Below are 19,504 nucleotides of genomic sequence, written 5' to 3' on the forward strand. Positions count from 1 at the left end.
GTTTTATAAAATGTTAACGATTCCAAAGTCAAAATTGTAAAAGCAGGGTTGTTATAAACATTAATTACTAAAAATTAGAAATGAGTTTTTAGTGAACTACAGACTCTGAAGATTATTCATACTCTGAAGATTATTCATAAATGTAATGGTGTTTAGCAGATAAGACAATGTACTTAAAAGTCTTTTTCCAGTGGTCACTTGATGAACTGAGTTTTGGAGAGCTGGCTAGCTTTTATTTAATTGTTTTTTGAGAAATCGTCTCGTCTGTTAAAAGGAACATGAATTCTTTGATAGGTAGTGGGTGGCATGGTGAGCAACTGGGCACTTTGGCATAGGTGTTTTAAAAATTATGTTGTATATGGAAACTAGATTTGTTTTCTTTTAATTCTTTCCCTTTTCCTGGAGTGTGTGCATGCATATGAAGATTGTTTACTTATAAGCAGTTCACTGTACAGTGTTTATTTTTTTATGCAACTTTTCAGTTTATCCTATTTGTAAGGAGAATAAAAATCCCCAGTTTCTCATTGAGGTATTCAAGTCGAGGGTAAAAGGTACTAAAGACAGACTTCGTATGTTTTGCCTTTCTGTTTTGTTGGTAGAGAACAGAGGACAAAGAAACGGAGGATTAAGTCCTAACCTTGTAAAAAAAATCTCGAGCCGATTTTATATAACAAGGAAAGATGAGATACATCATTTGACTTTTGTTAATTATATGGCCGTGTACACTCTAGAAAGATGCAGTTTGAGACACCTCCCTCCCAACAGAGTTGTCATTAAAGTTTTTTTTCCACCCCCAGATATTAATCTGGCTGCAGAGCCAAAAGTGAACCGAGGAAAAGCAGGTGTGAAACGATCTGCAGCGGAGATGTACGGGTCAGTACCAGAACACCCTTCTCCGTCCCCTCTACTCAGGTCCGGAACTTTATTATTTATAACTGCATTGTGTCCATCAGTGGGCATCTTCTCTATCTGTTTTCTGGATGTGGGGAGGGTTAACTGTAGTATGTTTATGTACGTGAAAGGACTGCTTTATTAATTTTGTGTTAATATACTTCATTTTACCCCATTTCCCAGAGAGTTGTTGGAATTCCTGAGATTTTTTACTATTAAAGAGTAGTTTGTTATTTAAAGTGTTAGTTGCTCAGTCGTGTCTGACTCTCTCGCTACGCCATGGACGTAGAGCCTGTCGGGCTGCTCTGTCCATGGGATTTCCCAGACAAGAATACTGGAGTGTGTTGCCATTGCCTTCTCCAGGGAATCTTCCTGACCCAGGGATCAAACCCGGGTCTCCTGCATTGCCGGCAGATTGCTTACCATCTGAGCCACCAGGGAAGCCCTACTAGTATAGATTAAATTCCTTCAAAAGGAGTTACTTAGCTTCTGAGAAGCTGGGGAGGGAGTAAGAAAGCGAAAGAGGATGACATAAGAATGTTTTAATTTACTATTGTGTTTTTCCATATTCTTACTTTAGCTCTTATGTGTTGGCATTTTAGCCATCTTATAGCTAAATTTGTAGTTTGGCCACTACGTCCAGTGGCCTAAAGTGGTTGGAATTTAGTGATCTGTTGCTTAATGATTGGGCATTAGTCCATGCTAATCTGTTGATCTGTTTGTTGGGTTGGTTTAGGGTGGGGTTTTTTTTTTTTTCCATCTGCTGTTGTCAACAGGTCCAAATTAATCCTATTTGGTATTTGTTTTTCAGCTCATCTTTTGACTTGGACTATGACTTTCAACGGGATTATTACGACAGGTATGTTTAAGATGTTTTCTCTTCCAATTAGAGGCTGTCTAGTGAGAACCATTTATTTTTCTATTTTGTGGTAATGTTCTATTTTGTAGTAATGAATAACAAACATGTTTTTAAATAAAGCCCCCTCTTTTCTGTCAGAACATAATGAAAAAAAAGTGTGTGTGTTGCTCAGTCGTATTTGACTCTTTGCAGCCCCATGGACTGTAGCCATCCAGGCTCCTCTGTCCATGGAATTCTCCAGTCAAGAATACTGACTGGAATGGGTTGCCATTCCCTTCTCCAGGGGATCTTCCTGATCCAGGGATCTAACCCAGGTCTTTTGCATTGCAGGCAGATTCTTTACCATCTGAGCCACCAGGAAGCCCAATGGAAAAATAACTTCCTGCAGATCATTAGAGTTAGACTAGCTAAGGGTGATTTTTTTGTTGTTGTTGATTTTATAGAATCAGTTTATATATATATTGACAGGGCATATGGAGACATGTCCAATATTTTCTGGACTAACGCTTTTTCTTGACAAGTCAGTTTTTTTGTTTTAATTTGTGCCACATAAATGTAAGGACTGACTTGCCCAATGATAAAAGGAATTTAATTAGCAGTCTCATTTCTCTATTTTTTTTTGCATATTAGCTGCTTAGATTTGCATTATAGAAGATTACAGCAAAAATATAAAAAATGATTCCTTAAAATTTCAGTAGTCTCCTTTAAGCAAACCAACCAGAATAGGGTACAATAAGCATATGTAATGAATTTACAATGCAAATTGCTTTAGGCATTCATGTTAAGTGTTAAGATTTGTATTGTAGATTGGAGATGATGATACAGTTCTAAAAGGCAGAGGGGTTGGAATAATGGTTTCTTAGGCCCCCAGAATAGCATTTGCATTTGAAAAATCATGAGAAAGTTGATACAGATGCATCGTCTCATTCTAAGTAAGTTTGGGAAAAGTTGTTTTAAGTGATAAATTTTGAAGTAAGTTTGGGAAAAGTTGTTTTAAGTGATAAATTTTGAAATTGAGTAAAAGAGACAGCAAGGAATAATGAAAACACTGAGATGTTTGCAGAAATACCTTCATAGATCTTACCACTGCTATTTGGTCTTAAAAACTGGTAACACCACCACTGTTGGCCTCACTAGTTTTTCAAGAGCAAGAGAATACCTATAGTTGTTAACTGTATTGCTTGATATTACAGAGTGACAGTGAAAAGTAATGTTTTTGACCTTCCATTCTACACTTGGCCAGTAAAAGAAGATTTCTGATGCCCGAGTAACCAAACAGTGGCTTAATAAAGAGCTCATTCAAATAAATACTGAGGTCTAGTAGGGAAAACAAGCATGTTTACTGAAGAATGGAAAAACTCAGGAAAATGGTAGTATCAGTTTTCTCAGAAGTCATCCTGAAGATACTTTATTCACAAGGTTAAGATATTTATTAGCCTTAATAACATCATAAATTAACTTTTAGATTCTTTACTAAAAGAAGATGGGAAATTGGCTCTGAGATGTGATGAAAGCTCTGTGTCCTGTTATATAAATGGGGGTTAAATCAGTCTGCTTGGTCACACTATTAAGAACATGAAATTCACATGAATATTTTAAGACATACATTTGGCATTTCTATTGCCTATTGTTACATTAGGGCGGCAGCTGATAGAAAAATACAAAGGCTTAGTCACTTAGCAGAAAGGATTATGACCAGAGTCATATATCACTTCAGTTTTCTTACCCCTAAAATGACAATGCCTACTAATTGAGTTGTTACGAAGACTAAGGAAACGTGGACAAAGGTTGCATTATGTATGACCTTCAAATACTGTTATGCTTTCAGTTAATCAAGAATTAATCTTGGGTTTCCCTGGTGGTTAGGTGGTACCTGCCAATGCAGGGAACACCGGTTCAGTGCCTGGTCTGGAAAGATCCCACATGCTGCACTGTTAACACTGACATACGTTATTGCTTATGCATATACTGTTGACGCCCTTCATTTTAAATGAAGGGAATCATGGACCCCACCATTCCTTTCCACAAAATCTAACATCTTTAGCTTGCAGTTCCTTATGTGACAGAAGTCTAAACTAATGCATAGTGAAATGAAGACTGGTGTTTATCTTGACATGTTTTTTAGTAGTTATTTCAAGTTTTTTTGTTTACTAATATAGAACATTTTAATTTATGTAAGAAAGTATCAGTGTAAGATAAAGACTGCTTTTATAAGCATAATGACATATTATAAACACAATGACAATACCACTTATACTTCAGATAGGGAGATTCCTTAATCATCCAAGTTTTCCAGACTTGATTTTGCAGGTTGTATTTTGCGTTGTTTAGCATGTTAACCTGTCATCTGTATTTCCTTTGAACTAGTGGGGTAGATTTGGAGCCTAGTTCAGATTCAGGTTGTTTTCTTCTTTTCTTCTGTGTACATAGGGGAGGTCGGAGAGGAGACCAGAGTATTTTATTAAATACTGCCCAATGAAATACTCCTGCCCTGCCCCTTCTGGTCTAATGCTCCACCCCTTCCGGTCTAATGCCCCGCCCCTCCTCTCCCTCCTGGAGTATTTGATTGTATTATGCAATTTAATCATCATTAGCCTGACTTTTGTCAGAAACTTTAGGAATGTAAGCATTAGGTGTTTCTTAAGGAGATACATTTTCGATATGGGGGAGTAGGTGATTAATGACGTTTTGTTAGGAGAATTAGAGTGATTTTTTATTTTTGCTTGGGTTTTCATGGGTTTTGATGCACCAGTTCCAAAGATTGTAAATACTTTTCATACTGGAGGATGATCAAACATTAAAATTTGAGTCACTTATATGTTAATATATGCTATCTCTGAGGAGGCAACAGAGGACTGGATTCTATAGTCTTAGTGCAAATTACTTTTTCATAAACTATGTAAATTAGGCCTGTCATTTTATTTGTTCTTAAGGCCATTTCTGATATAATATATGTTGGAAGTTCTTAAGTGAATTTAACAAATTACCAACATGTGTGAAACTGCCATTTTAGATACTTCTTAATGTTTCCCAGATGCACTGTCACCTCTTTCAAATGGGCTATAAACTGTCATACATAGTTTATAATTACTCAAAGATTTGTTAACACATTTTTTCTGGTAGGAAGACAAGCCCCAAAGTAGCTTTCTGAGTTAGGGTGACTACTCATGATAGGGGCTGGTGGACATGCTCAGTCCTGTCTGACACTTTTCACCCCATAGACTAGCCTGCCAGGCTCCTCTGTCCATGGGATTTCCCACACAAAGAAGACTGGAGTGGGTTGCCACTTCTTCCTCCAGGGGATCTTCCCATCTCTCATCTCCTGCATCTCCTACACTGCAGGCAGATTCTTTACCCCCTGAGCCACTGGGGAAGCCTTCATGGTGGAGGAGGATCTCTGCATCAGTTACCTTGATGTTGAAAGTCTCACAGCCTGTAAGCTGACAGAGATCCATTTCCACTTGGATCCTGTTGAGTCTTGTTGCTTCTAGGGAAATTGTTGCTGGAGTAGTTGCTGTTGGAGGACTTCTTGTGTGAAGCAGTTCCTTTGAGTGATTTTTCTTTGAAATGCTTAAATGAATTTCTCTCAATTTCTCTTTCCATGTAGATATTTAGTCATTCACTTTTCATATTAATGCCAATTAGAAAGCAGGTTGTGCTCTTGTGCCAGAAGTGCTATAATAAAAATAATCAGTACATTGTTGGAAATAGGCATTAAAGCTTTTTCTTTCCCTTACAATCACCCAGGAAAATATTTTGGAATTACAGAGTTGTAATGATGCAGAAGTTTGTGAGAATACTAAAAATCACCAAGTTGTATATACTCAAAGGGTTTCTATTGGTTTGGTATGTGAATTGTGTCAATTTAAATTAAAGAAATAGCACTCAGTTATGACAGTGGAGTAGTTCTTTCTCAGTCATTCTTCTGTAAAGAACTTTGGAACACAAGAAAAATCACATGCTTACTTAGATTTGATAATAGGCTATGGTATGATAGCTGAGACTTGGCAAACACCTGTTAAGCAGGTTTCAAAAGGACCCTGAGTTTAGTTCTGTGGTCTTTGAGGACTTTATAATAAATAACTTGTCAGAAGTTGCATATGTTACGTGGATACCAATGTCAACAGTGCATAAGGGACTGAACTGTGAAGTTGTTCCACTAGAGATTTTTCAGAGTGCTGTTATTATGGCACATATAAGTACATTGAGTATTGCTAGTATACCATGAAAGGAGGAGGGAAGTAAGTCTACAAGCAGATCAAATATGGCACATTTATGATGAGCACTATGTTATACAGTGAAGAAAGTGCTGTGAAATTAATTGGCTGCTATGTGTTCTGCTTTATACAGGATTGTCCCATAGAAAGACAAATTGTGTGCCCTTGGGGGAAGTGTGAGCTACCCTGTTAAAATTTAGAGAGCTCCAGGTTGTTTCACAAAGGGCAATATTGTACCTGCCTTTGATATTAAGTAGGAGGTTTTTAGACAGACAGAGTGAGGATACAGGGTTATGAATATGCCTAGCATATTTGGGGAAGCAGCCAGCTGTGATTGGAAAGAACACATTGAGTAGTTGGATCCTATTAGCAGTGATACCTTATTAACAACCCCATGACTAGAAAAGAGAAAATGGAGGGGGAAAGACATTTACCATTGTAAATGTTGGAATGTGGAGAAATTTCTGAGGTAGACTAATCTCGGCATGATTTATTGGGTCACAGTTATCAGAGCAGGTGCTTTCTGGGGCTAAAATAATAAGTCAAGATGGCTAAAATAGTAAGTTGAGATGAGGTTTTTATTTTTATGACTAGAATTATGCCATTAAAGGTGTAATCTTTTGCTAAGTGACAGGTCTGTGAAAGGTTTGAGTTCTTAGAATTTGGGGAAATAAGCAATTCTGTTGATAATTACCCTACAGATTTTTCCAATAAGATATGCTTACAGAAAGTAGAGAAAAGAAATTGAAGTGGGGGAATCGCCATTGAAAATGCAAGACAAATGAAAGATGGTAACAACCATCATAATTGTTAAACTAATATCTGAGCTCTTATTTTGTTTTAGGCAAACTATTTTAGGCTTTGAATTAGTCAAAAAATACAGTATATGGATTTCAGTTGCCAATGCCCTTATTGATATTAGAAGAGCTGTCTTCTTGGCTCCCTCCTTTTCTTTCAATTTTCTGATATTCCTGAGCAACACTGGACCTGAGAGAGAGAGGTTTTGGATGTGTGTACAAAAGAAGAGTACGCAAAATATTCAGGTTTGGAGAACTGTGAGATCATCTGCTTGGAAAGGCGTGTGATTCAGAGAACCAGAGAGTTCTTGGCTACTTGGGAAACCTGAGGAATGCTTCTTTAGTTGACAGTTAAAATCTTCATTTTAGGCAAAGGGTGAGAATTTTCATTTGCTAATAGCCCTTCTGTTTGTTTCTTATGGGAAACTAAACATGTTCTCAGATTTTAGATTAATGTGTAGATTTGTATGATTACGCTTTGAGCATAAATATGATACTGTTAGACTTGAATTTGTGTCCTGGACTCTCGTTGTGAAAGTGGGAGATATTTATTTGAAAGGGAAGCTTTTGCATCCATATCAGAGAATCTGTTTTGTGGCTCTGAATTAAGTGGTGTTCTGGGTACGTTATTACCTAACCCGTCGGTGACCTCTGCTGTTTTAGGACTCTCCATTCAGATATGCTTTGTCAAGCTCCTTGATGTTAATATTTTTTAAAAAACCTAGCTTTGTTGAGATGTAATTCATTTTAAAGTATACAGTTCAACATATATTCAGAGTGTGACTACAACCGTGATATAATTTTAGAACATGTTATCACTCTAAAAATAAACAACTTACTAGCAGTCATTCCCTATTCTATCCCCAGGCCTGGCAACCACTTTCTATATTGTCCTTTTAGTTACTAAATCGTGACTCTTGTACAACCCCATGGACTATACCCACCAGACTCCTGTGTCCATGGGATTTCCCAGGCAAGAATACTGGAGTGGGTTGCCATTTCTTTCTCCAGGGGATCTTCCTGACCAAGGGATTCTCGTCTCCTGCATTGGCAGGTGGATTCTTTACCACTGAGCCACCAGGAAGGCTGCCTTTCTATGTATAGCTTTGCTTATTTTGGACATTTCATGTCAGTGGAATCATGAGGTATGTCTTTTATGACCCGTTTCTTCCATGTTTTTTTCCAACAGTTAAACCATGTTACACTCTGTATTAGTACTTCATTCCTTTTATTACTACTGCAGTATGTTTATCCATTCATCCGTTGGTAGATTTTTGAAATGTTTTCCATATTTTGAATAATGCTGCTCTGAGCACTGGTATACACATCTTTGCCTGGGCATATGTTTTCATTTCTCTTAGGTATGTACCTAGGAGTAGAATTGCTGAGTCTTACTGCCATACTGTCTTCCAAAGCAGCTGTACCATTTTACTTTCCCATTAGCCATGTATGGCATGTATTTCTTTGCCAGCAAAGGTGCGTCTGCTCAAGGCTGTGGTTTTTCCAGTAGTCATGTATAGATGTGAGAGTTGGACTATAAATAAAGCAAGCTGAGTGCCAAAGAATTCATGCTTTTGAATATGGTGTTGGAGAACACTAGAGAGTCCCTTGGATTGCAAGGAGATCCAACAAGTCCATCTTAAAGGAAATCAGTCCTGAATATTCATTGGAAGGACTGATGTTGAAGCGGGAACTCCAATACTTTGGCCACCTGATGCGAAGAACTGACTCATTGGAAAAGACCATGGTGCTGGGAAAGATTGAAGGCAGGAGGAGAAGGGGATGACAGAGGATGAGATGGTTGGATGGTATCACCAACTCAATGGACATGAGTTTGAGTAAATTCCAGGAGTTGGTGATGGACAGGGAGGCCTGGAGTGCTGCAGTCCATGGTGTCGCAAAGAGTCGGATACAACTGAGCAACTGAACTGAACTGAGCCATGTATGAGGTTTTTAATTTCTCTACGTCCTTGCCAACATCTGTTTTGTTGTGTCTTTGTTATTTAAGCTATTCTGTTGTGAGGATTATCTTTTTGTGGTTCTTATTTGTATTTTCTTAAAACCGATGTTGAGTTTTCATGTGCTAATTGGTTGTTTCTCTTTGGAGAAATGTATTCAGACAGATTCTGTGGCCAATTTTATATTGGGAAAAGCTTTTTCATATATTTTTGGTATAAGATTATGGATACAGTAACTGATACTATCATTTTTGAAGTTTATTACTCTTAGTTTTTTTTTCTTTTAAATATCATAGAATTCTAGACTCTTTGGAAATTATATATAGAAAGTAAGTAGATGTCTGGAAGGAACAAACTAGAACAATGCTGTCCAGTAGAACTGTGTGATGAGGTCAGTATTCTGTATCTGCAGTATTGGTGTCATAGACAGCCACATATGGAAAATGTGGCTAATGTAACTGCAGAACTGAATTTTAAATTTGTTTTAAATAGCCACATGTGGCTAGTTACTACTTGATTTGATAGTACAGATCTTAGAGTGCTACAGACTTAGTCCTAAGTATAAGAAAGAAAAGGACCAAGGACTGCTCTTCAGAAGTTAGGGAACCCAGACTAGTTTTAGGACAAGCTGACAATGTTGAAAGAATATCCAGGAAACTAATGTTATTTTTCAAGGTCGGGGCGGGGAGAGAGATATCCTTTTGATAAATAGGATAAGATTATACTTCAATGCAAGGACTTACCTGGTGGCTCAGATGTAGAGAGTCTGCCTGCAATGCAGGAGATCTGGGTTCAGTCCCTGGGTCAGAAAGATCCCCTGGAGAAGGAAATTGCAACCCACTCCAGTATCCTTGCCTGTAAAATCCCATGGAATTAGGAGCCTGGCAGGCTACAGTCCATGGGGTCACAAAGGGTTGGACACTACTGAGCATCTAACACATACTTTGATACCTTCTTAAACTATAATCCAGAGGAACAAGAAAGAAGTCCACCAAATAGAGTTTGACTTGTTTAGGTGGATAAACTTCTTTTCCAGGACTTTTATTTTACCAGGGATAAGTATCTTATTACTATGAGATAGAATAGTTTAGCAAGAGGAACAGATTGATAGAGTACAAAATGTATACTAGCAGGAGCTCATCAATGGAAAATTGTGATGTCCTTACAGGGAGCATGACATAATAGTCTTAAATCATATATATTATAGGCACAGGATCTTATTTTTATATTGTTACCAATAGTTTGAAAAAGGATTCAGTTTTGTGGTTAAATTATTATTGAACTTTTTTCAATAATAAACTAATTTTCTTAAGGGAAAACTCCCAGTCGTTTTTATAAAACTAGAAAAAGGGGAGCTGAATCCTACTGGCTTTCCAGTTAAATGATAGATTGGTTTGTTATTTGTTGTTGATAATATGACTTGTGATAAATTCTTTCCATTAGGCCAGTTTAGGAAAATTTATTTTCTCAATAAATATTTGTTAAGATCTTACTATGAAATATTGTGGGTATCATGGGTACTAGTGGAAAATAGATGGCCTCAGAGAGGATGGACAGGTTGAACACATACAGAGCATGTTAAGATACTGTTTATTTTTAGTTTTTACCCTGAATGGGGGTATGGCTATTGGAGATAGTTGAACAGAAAGGATCTTTTTTATTATTATTATTTTAACTAGATCATTCTGAAAGGGGCTGATGGAATTATGCAGACAGTCATTTGGGGAAGGACCAAGGAGGTGACAGTGGGAGTGCTGAATAGTAGTTGTATTTGAAGTTAATGCAGACATGTATTTCTTCCAGATTTTTGTGAGGGCTGAGAGAAATCACTGATGTCACCAAAGTTTTGGCTAGGAATTTATAGGAACAGTGATGGGGAAAGAACATAGAAGGAACAAAGGTTTGGGGTGAATATAACAGTTGAGTTGTGGATATGTTAATTTAAGTTCCTTATTAGACATCCACTTTGAGAGATGTAATTAGGCCAGTAGCAGGTGTGGAGTTCATTGGGGTCAAGGGTAGGTTTTCATAATGGAGGGGGCACAAGACTTTATAAGGCAATTCAAGAGAGAATGGAAAGACAAATTGTGGAGACATCATGTTGTTTAGTCATTATTAAGTCATGTCAAACTCTTGTGACTCCATGTAGCCTGCCTGGCTCCTCTGTCCATGGGTTTCCTAGGCAAGAATACTCAAGTGGGTTGCTATTTCTTTCTCTAGGGGATCTTCCTGACCCAGGGATTGTCCTCTGTTTTGGCAGGCATATTTATTCTTTACGACTGAGCCAACAGGGAAGCAGAAATATCATACAAAACTTAAATTTTACTCTTTTGGATGTACAGTTTCTACCTGCATAGCCATGTATTTACCAGTGCAATCAAGATATAATTCCATACCTCCCAAAAATTTGCTGTGAAGCTTTCTTGTAGTAAACTCCTTCCTCCACTGTGTCCCCTGGTGATCACAAATCTGTTTTCACAGACACCTCCTTTAAAGAAATTTTATTGTAAGTGAGAGAGGTATACTCTGACCTGGCTTGACAACATGAGAATTTAATAATGAATGGTCTTAACGTGTTTTCTAACTTACTGTTTATAAACAGTATTTTTCATAAATGTTGTTCATTTGCTCAGTTGCTGTGAGCGCATGGACTGAAGCTAGGCTTCCTTGTCCTTCACTATCTCCCAGAGTTTGCTCATACTCAGGCACATTGAGTCTGATGCCGTCCAACCATCTCATCTTCTCTCGCCCTCTTCTCCTGCTCTCAGTCTTTCCAGCATCAGGGTATTTTCCAATAAGTTGGCTTTTCACGTCAGCTGGCCAAAGTATTGGAACTTTGGTGTCAGTCCTTTGAATATTCATGATTGGTTTCATTTAGGATTGACTGGTTTGATCTCCTTTTGTAGTTTTCACCTTTTTAAAAAAACAAAAATTGGACCACACTGACAGTTTAAGACATTATCTTTTGGAAAGATCCAAAGTGATATTTGGGAGTGTTTATTGAGTACATCATGACAATTGAGTAATAGTGTAATTCTTTGAAAATTGAGCAGACTTGAAAAGATTTCCACCCATCACATGGATGGAAAGTTTTATAAGTTATTTTTCCTAATACTGTTTTGGATCTAGTCCTGTTTCAAAGGACTCAAAGCAATCTATGTTCTATCACCCAGATAATTTTATTTTAGGTAAATTTTCAAATTGCCCTCCCATGAAACATAGTTTTACATTAACATAGATTACCAGTGAATCCATGCAGAAAATTCAATATAGTTGCTTAAGTGGCTTTCATATTTTAACCAAATGTATCATTGACTTCGCAAGAGTACCTCTAAATACTTATATCACCAATACTTTTCAAAAGAAGATTACAGAGCCAATTATTGATTGCTTTCATTGATTCTACAAATACAGAGGTTATTGATTCCTGCTCTTTGTAAGTATCTGTGCGTGTGGTGTTCCCCAGCTTTGATCACTGTTCTTTGTGCAAGGTTCCTAAACCTTACAGAGGTACTGAGAAACCTTTGTTTTTCTGGGTGTGTGTGTATTTCTGTTTGTTTTTCTTTAGCTCAAAAAAACTTAGTTAAAATTTGATGTTTCGGTGCCCTTATATATTGAATGAATCCTGCACAGCAGACCTGTTTATCATTAAGTCCCTTAATCATTTAGTTGAGCAGTACTTGCTGTAAAAACAGTAATTAAACAGTAATTAAAAACAGTAATTTTAACTGTCGTACAGATAAGCTGTATCCTTAATGGACCAAAAGAGCAGTTTAAAGAAAGTTAAGGACCATAAAGTACAACTGTAAATTTACATTAGTAATTGACACTCTTCCTTATGTTATCAAAACAAGAGTTTATAGTCATATCCAGTTCCCAGACTAGTCAAGGGAACATTTGTGGAGGGGTGCCTACAAATAACAATTAGAAATTATTTCTTAATATAGAAATAAAACACAAATTATAAGAATTTCACTAGTGGATTTATTTTAAAGGTCAACAGGGTAAATTTTACATCATGAAAATGGGGGGTTTGAGGGTAAATATTGATACATCAGCTTTATTTTAATGTAAACCTGAACTAAACATGTTACATAGGCATGAGGGTAGAGCTTCCCCAGTAACTCAGACCATAAAGAATGTGGGAGACCTGGCTCTGATCCCTGGCTTGGGAAGATCTCCTGGAGTAGGAAATGGCAACTTACTCCAGTATTCTTGCCTGGAGAATTCCATGAACGGAGAATCCTGGCAGACTGTATATAGTCTATATTGCAAAGAGTTGCAAAGAGTCGGACATGACTGAGTGACTGATACTTCATAGTCATTTTTAGCACTTTTCCCTTAAGTAATTAAAGGCAACAGTCTATTCATTCATAAAATAAAACTGAGATTAAAAAAAATATGTACTATTAAAATTTTATTATGGTAGATTTTAAAATTTTTTGGTTCCTAAATTATGTATTTAAAAGAATTTTATACCTTAGACTTCAGTAATAAGTTTTAAGATAATTTCATTGTGTTAATTACTAAAAAGCAATTTTAAGACATAAAGTCTACTGAGGGTATTGTGCTGTCAATCCAGTCTAGTGAAAAATTTGGTAATTTTCTTAAAAAAGATCAGAAGACAGTTAACCTAAATCATTCAAATAAGGTTTTTCAGATGGTTTTCTAAAGAGTATAATGTTCAAAGATGCCAATTACTGAAGGTCTTGATTTTTTAATAATTTCATTTATTTTTAACTGTTAGGTCTTACTTGTAGCGCATGGAATCTTTCCTAGTGGCACGTGGGCTCTGTAGTTGCAACATGTGGGTTTTTAGTTCACTGACCAGGGAATTGAGCCTACATGCACTGCATTGGAAGGCAGATTCTTAACCACCAGGGAAGTCTAGAAGATTTTGATTCTTGAACAGTTCCTTTAAATTCTGGTATTCATGAGTATCAGTAGTTGATAACTCTGCTCATCCAGTGTACTGCTTCATCCACACAAGGCCAGATAGATAAATGCTGTAAAACTCCTTTTCTTTGTAGAAAATCTGTACAGCATAATGTTACATAAGGGGTGTGTTGTGAAGGTTTACTGTGGATGATGTATTGGGAAACTTAAAATTGAAGTTGTATAAGTTGTAGATTGTTGTAAATTGAACCATTCACGGAATTTTAGCAGACAGTTGGAGGGAGTGTCTGACATCCAAAAGCCCCAAAATACAGTAGCCTATAAAACCTGACCCTTTTCTAGGAAAATCAAAGATAATCAGGAAGAAACTTCATCTTGACATTTTTCTGTTGCAGATGAAGAATAATGTAGTGGGAGAAAAAATATTTCCTAACCCTTGAATGAAATTATAATGAGATTGTGTGTTTAAACTGAATTTGATAAGTCAGTATTGTAAGGGGGGCAGTAATCTTAATTGATTGCCTGCTGCTGCTGCTGCTGCTAAGTCACATCAGTCGTGTCTGACTGTGCGACCCCATAGACGCCTGCCCACCAGGCTCCCCAACCCCTGGGATTCTCCAGGCAAGAACACTGGAGTGGGTTGCCATTTCCTTCTCCATTGCATGAAAGCGAAAAGTGAAAGTGAAGTCGCTCAGTCATGTCCGACTCTTCGCGACCCCATGGACTGCAGCCTACCAGGCTCCTCCGTCCATGGGATTTTCCAGGCAAGAGTACTGGAGTGGGGTGCCATTGCCTTCTCCTAAATCTGTCCAGTTTTTAGGACCAGAAACAGTTATGGTTCATTAAGTAAACATTCTGGAGAATATAGGTTTTTGCCAATACTTTATTCTAGTTGTTTCTACTTTGATAGTAGTTAAGATGTATTACTAATCAGGTTTTCTGAGGCCAGAGGTCACTGTGTTACATTCAGTCATTGAAGAAGCTTGCCTTTGAATGCCTGTACATTTAATAAAGGCCTTGTAATACTCATGTTTTACCTTGGAGGTTAGGGTAGAGGGTTTTTGTTTTGTTTGTCTTATCTGTTAGATTACTAGTTAATGTGTGTCCAGAAGTGTTTTGATTTATTTAAAATGATATTTTAGTTTCCTTTTTGACTAGATTTTATACTAACACTTAGTGTCCAGGTTCTGAACTCAGTGGAGTCACAATTCTCTTAGTGTTCAGTGCTTGTTCTCTAGTAACAATGTAACTTCCATGAAGACTTTCTAGTGGCTTGGGCTTTATAATTAGAGAATTCAGCTCTTTCATTACCTCCTGTGATTTACTGTATAACTTTCTTGTGGGGGAAGTGGTTACTTAGTTTGTACCTGGTTCTTAAAGCTGTTATAGGAAGCATCCAATTATCTATTCTATAACCAAAAAGATTATCTCAGTAGGTGTGGTTTTTCTCTTGCTGTTTTCTCTTCTCATGTTTTCACATTGAGCTTTGGCATCTTATAAGGCATGGTCTACTTAAACTTCCTTGGAGAAATGTTGGTGAGTTTTTTGAGAGGCCATTTTTTGCTTAAGCAGCAGTTCTGTGACCCTAAAAGCCCTTCAGCATAACCAGTTGATCATTTTTCTTCAGAGAACTAAAGCGTTTGACTTCCTTTGTGTTCATGATACTATTGCATAAATCGAAAATACACAGTGTGTTTCTTCATTTTTGTTACAGCGATATATACCCTGGTAAGATGAAGTAGTATGGTTCAAAAAAGAAATTACAGTGCCTTAGAGGATAGGGAATCTGGAATGGCTAGTTCATTGGCTTGGAGACTGATGCCAGTGAGTGAGTAAGTGGGTTGGAAAGTAGGTTAGATCTCTAAATCCAGCAGGGCTCAGGCATGAGCTATTTCATGCCTAAAGGTGTGGTAACTCACTTTTTTACTCTCAGAAATTGTACAGAGCATCACAAAGGAAAGTAGTTTCTGAACACTGATATTTTATAGTTTCTGGATCATTATACTTTGGAAAATTTGGGGCCAAAAGACAAACAGCTTTATGTAAAAATGGAAGAAAGTAGTTACAATAAAAAGTTACTAAGTAGCTCTTTTGGTAATTCCCATAAATGGATTAAAACTGACAAACAGCTCCCTTAATACTCTTCTACTGAGAAGAAACCTGCAGAAGCATGAGCCTACTTTCTGAATCACAGGATCTTAAATTTTCCTATTTCCTAGGATTCAAACTTCTTATTGGAACGTAAAACAAAACTGTTTTAATAACTTACCAAGGGTTGATTCCCTCACTTATTTGATAGTACACACATACTCTTAAATTAGGAAAATGTTCCTGTCATACCTACTTGCCTTGTTAAAACAGAATAGAAACATTTTTATATTGTTAAGGTTGAGCAGAAGAAAGAAAAGTCTGTGAGACTGCAGAATCAATGTTCTCACTGCCAGGATTGGAGACTGTTAGCCACTGATGAGGCGTATAAGAGGGAGACGCATCACATTATATAAAGGTTTTAAAATTTCAACGCTTTGAAGTTAGGTGGGGGAACAGTTGGTGGATTGTTCCTTGGCCTTGGAGTCAGTAGCTAAAATGGTTCAGAACTAGAATTATTAGTTTTTTTCCTACTGGTACGTCTTAACTTATGCCCTACAGGCTTTTGTAAAAAGAATAACATGGAATAAAAAGACTTTCTGGAACTAATGTCCTTGTGGGAAGGTTTTTGTTTTATTTTTTTCTCTTTACAAATGTAAGCACCAGTACCATGCCATCACTTTGGTATATCTTTAGCAGTCACAGGAATACTTACTCAGTGGAAGCAGCAGTTGAAAAATATGTAATTTTTGAGAGCTAAATGTGTGCTGAGCAATGAATTTAGGCACTAGTGAATGGTGAACAAGATAGACAATATCCTCTGTTGGAGCTTTGAGCGGAGCTTATGCTAAATGTTGTTAGAATTGATAGTGGTATGTACACCCAGCTAATACATATGAAATGCCTGTTTCTATAGGTCAAAAGCAGTTAATCATGGAAGTTTTATATGGTTCAACCTAATACTATAAACTAGTGATAAATATTTGTATGCTTCTGTGGGTGAAAATGCCAGGGATTTAGCTAATAATAGCACTGTTTGCAAAGTTGGTTAATTGTAGTCATTTGTGAGTACTTTATTTCCTTATAATACTGTAGCACATATATGAAAGGAATAAGATCAAAGGCAAAGGCTATTCATTGCAAAAAGTAAGGTTCTATCAGTAATGCCATTGTACACAGGAACCTTTATGTCCAGAGCTTAAGGCAACCATTGTGTGTATGTGTGCAGTTGCAGTATTAAAAAGAATAAATTGGCCTTATGAATGAAATTAACGTAGCAAAAAGAATTAATTGCTAGACAATTGACAATAATATATATCATTTTATAAGGATACAGTTGTTGGAATCTTCCTGACTTCTTTGTGAAGAAATTGTTTTCCTTTTATCCAATAGGATGTACAGTTACCCAGCACGTGTTCCTCCTCCTCCTCCTATTGCTCGGGCTGTAGTGCCCTCAAAACGCCAGCGTGTATCAGGAAACACCTCACGAAGGGGCAAAAGTGGCTTCAATTCTAAGAGTGGACAGCGGGGATCTTCTTCTAAGTCTGGAAAGTGTAAGTATTATTACTGCAGCTTTCTGGTTCTGATATTTCTTGTAAGTTGAAATTCAGAGATCAACGCAGTTAATAATATTCAAAACTTTTATGTTTGTACAAATAACTGTTTAATCAAATAATGGAAGACGAGAAAACAGTGATTAAGGGGTCAGCTCTAGGCAGCCTTTGTCCTTAAGGCCTTGGTAATTTGAAAAAGTCATTAGATTTTAAGGAGTTGCAACACCCATTCAGTGTATAAAATAATGTTGCTAAAACTAGAAAATGCTTTAAAATAGAATTGAGGGTTTTTTTTTTTTTTAGCAGGCTTACAAAAGTAATAATGCTGCTCCTAAGGGAATAGATTGATTAGATTCCATTTTCATCTAATAATCGAAAGATCAGTGAGGCGCCCCCCCACCCCCACCCCCACGTCATTACTAGGACAGTCTGGTATAGGCTCCATTTCTCTTCAAGGATCTCATGTTGACTACTATTGTATAGTCTAGAGGGGGAATGTGTTTGGTTATCTGGTAGCTTCTAGTACATCTGATTTTAATCTAGGTTTTTGTTTGTATTAAGTGAAAGGAGATGACCTTCAGACCATTAAGAAGGAGTTAACCCAGATAAAACAAAAAGTGGACTCTTTACTGGAAAGCCTGGAAAAAATTGAAAAAGAACAGAGCAAACAAGGAGGTAAGTGGTCCTATTGCTTATTGGGTGTAAAGTAGAGTTAGTTACCTAAGCTAGTTGCAAGTACATGTTGAAATAGTGGGGTATAAAGCAATTGAATATGAAACTTGTGGAATTTGAATTGGGAAGGGCATTTTGTGGGAGGATTTAGATTTGTGCTGCAGTTCTATGATCTGTTAGTGGGGATTGTCTACATCCTGTGGACATTACTTGCCCCTAGACAGACTTGTCCTTCTCATCCCCAGTAGAGATGAAGAATGATAAGTCAGAAGAGGAGCAGAGCAGCAGCTCCCTGAAGAAAGATGAGACTAATGTGAAGATGGAGTCTGAGGGGGGTGCAGATGACTCTGCTGAGGAGGGGGACCTACTGGATGATGATGATAATGAAGATCGGGGGGATGACCAGGTGAAAACCACGGGAAAGGAAAGAAAGAGGTGGTGGAGGGGGGATCAGGGACACATGGAGTGCCTCTAACTCCATCCTATTTGTGTCTGTTTCTCACAGCTGGAGTTGATCAAGGATGATGAAAAAGAGGCTGAGGAAGGAGAGGATGACAGAGACAGCGCCAATGGCGAGGATGACTCTTAAGCACATAGCGGGGTTTAGAAATCTTGTCCCATTATTTCTTTACCTAGGCGCTTGTCTAAGATCAAAATTTTCACCAGATCCTCTCCCCTAGTATCTTCAGCACATGCTCACTGTTCTCCCCATCCTTGTCCTTCCCATGTTCATTAATTCATATTGCCCTGCGCCTAGTCCCATTTTCACTTCCTTTGACCCTCCTAGTAGTTACGTTAAGTCTTACCCTGTAATTTTTGCTTTTAATTTTGATACCTCTTTATGACTTAACAATAAAAAGGATGTATGGTTTTTATCAACTGTCTCCAAAATAATCTCTTGTTATACAGGGAGTACAGTTCTTTCCATTCATACAATAGTTGCTTCCCTAACTACAAAGGCAGTCTCATTAGTTGAGTAGAACCTGAGAGCAGCTTTGAGTTAGAGGTATGTGTGTTATACCCCACATAAGAGTGCTGTGTGGGGCTGTTCAACACAAATGTAACAATGTATTTTTGTGAATGAGAGTTGGCATGTTAAGTGCATCCTCTAGAAAAATAACTAGTGTAATAGTCTTAAGATTTGTTTTCTAAAGTTGATACTGTGGGTTATTTTTGTGAACAGCCTGATGTTTGGGACCTTTTTTTCTCAAAATAAACAAGACCTTATTAAACCAGGAATTTGGAGAAAAAATAAATACCCTGATTTTTTTATTTTTGTATTTGATAATTGTTTACTTCAAATTCTTTGTTTCACAGCAGCCTTCACAAAACCCCTAGAATGTACTAGATAAATATCTTTGAGTCATAATTATTATGCATACCAACATACACTTCAACTTAGGTTTCATTGGGGTGGGTGTTGAATCAAGGAGACAAGTAACTTGGATTGAAGTGGAGATTTGTTTGCAAAAATGGCTTTTAAGGCCTAATGAAAAAGTTTGGGAACTTCCTTAAGCCTTTTTGTCAATGTTTTGTGATCCAGTTGGCACCTTTTTTGAGATTTTTGTTGTGT

At 37.2% G+C, this 19,504-nt stretch overlaps 1 protein-coding gene across 4 annotated transcripts in view; it reads left to right on the forward strand.

The window, feature by feature from the left end:
- The window catches only part of HNRNPC (heterogeneous nuclear ribonucleoprotein C), a 45,504-nt gene extending 26,333 nt beyond the window's left edge, over positions 1–19,171 (forward strand). Inside the window, exons 4-9 of one of the 4 annotated variants that reach the window (XM_052647276.1) lie at positions 798–912; positions 1,703–1,750; positions 17,099–17,259; positions 17,821–17,934; positions 18,177–18,337; positions 18,437–19,171. In XM_052647276.1, the coding sequence (XP_052503236.1) occupies positions 798–912; positions 1,703–1,750; positions 17,099–17,259; positions 17,821–17,934; positions 18,177–18,337; positions 18,437–18,520 (683 nt within the window). In that variant the 3' untranslated portion in view covers positions 18,521–19,171. The remainder of the gene's footprint in view (positions 1–797; positions 913–1,702; positions 1,751–17,098; positions 17,260–17,820; positions 17,935–18,176; positions 18,338–18,436) is intronic. The other 3 variants (XM_052647277.1, XM_052647278.1, XM_052647279.1) reach the window with 3 other exon arrangements.
- The last annotated feature ends 333 nt before the right edge of the window (positions 19,172–19,504 follow it).

The sequence above is a fragment of the Budorcas taxicolor genome, chromosome 10, assembly GCF_023091745.1.
Source record: "Budorcas taxicolor isolate Tak-1 chromosome 10, Takin1.1, whole genome shotgun sequence".
NCBI lineage: Eukaryota > Metazoa > Chordata > Mammalia > Artiodactyla > Bovidae > Budorcas > Budorcas taxicolor.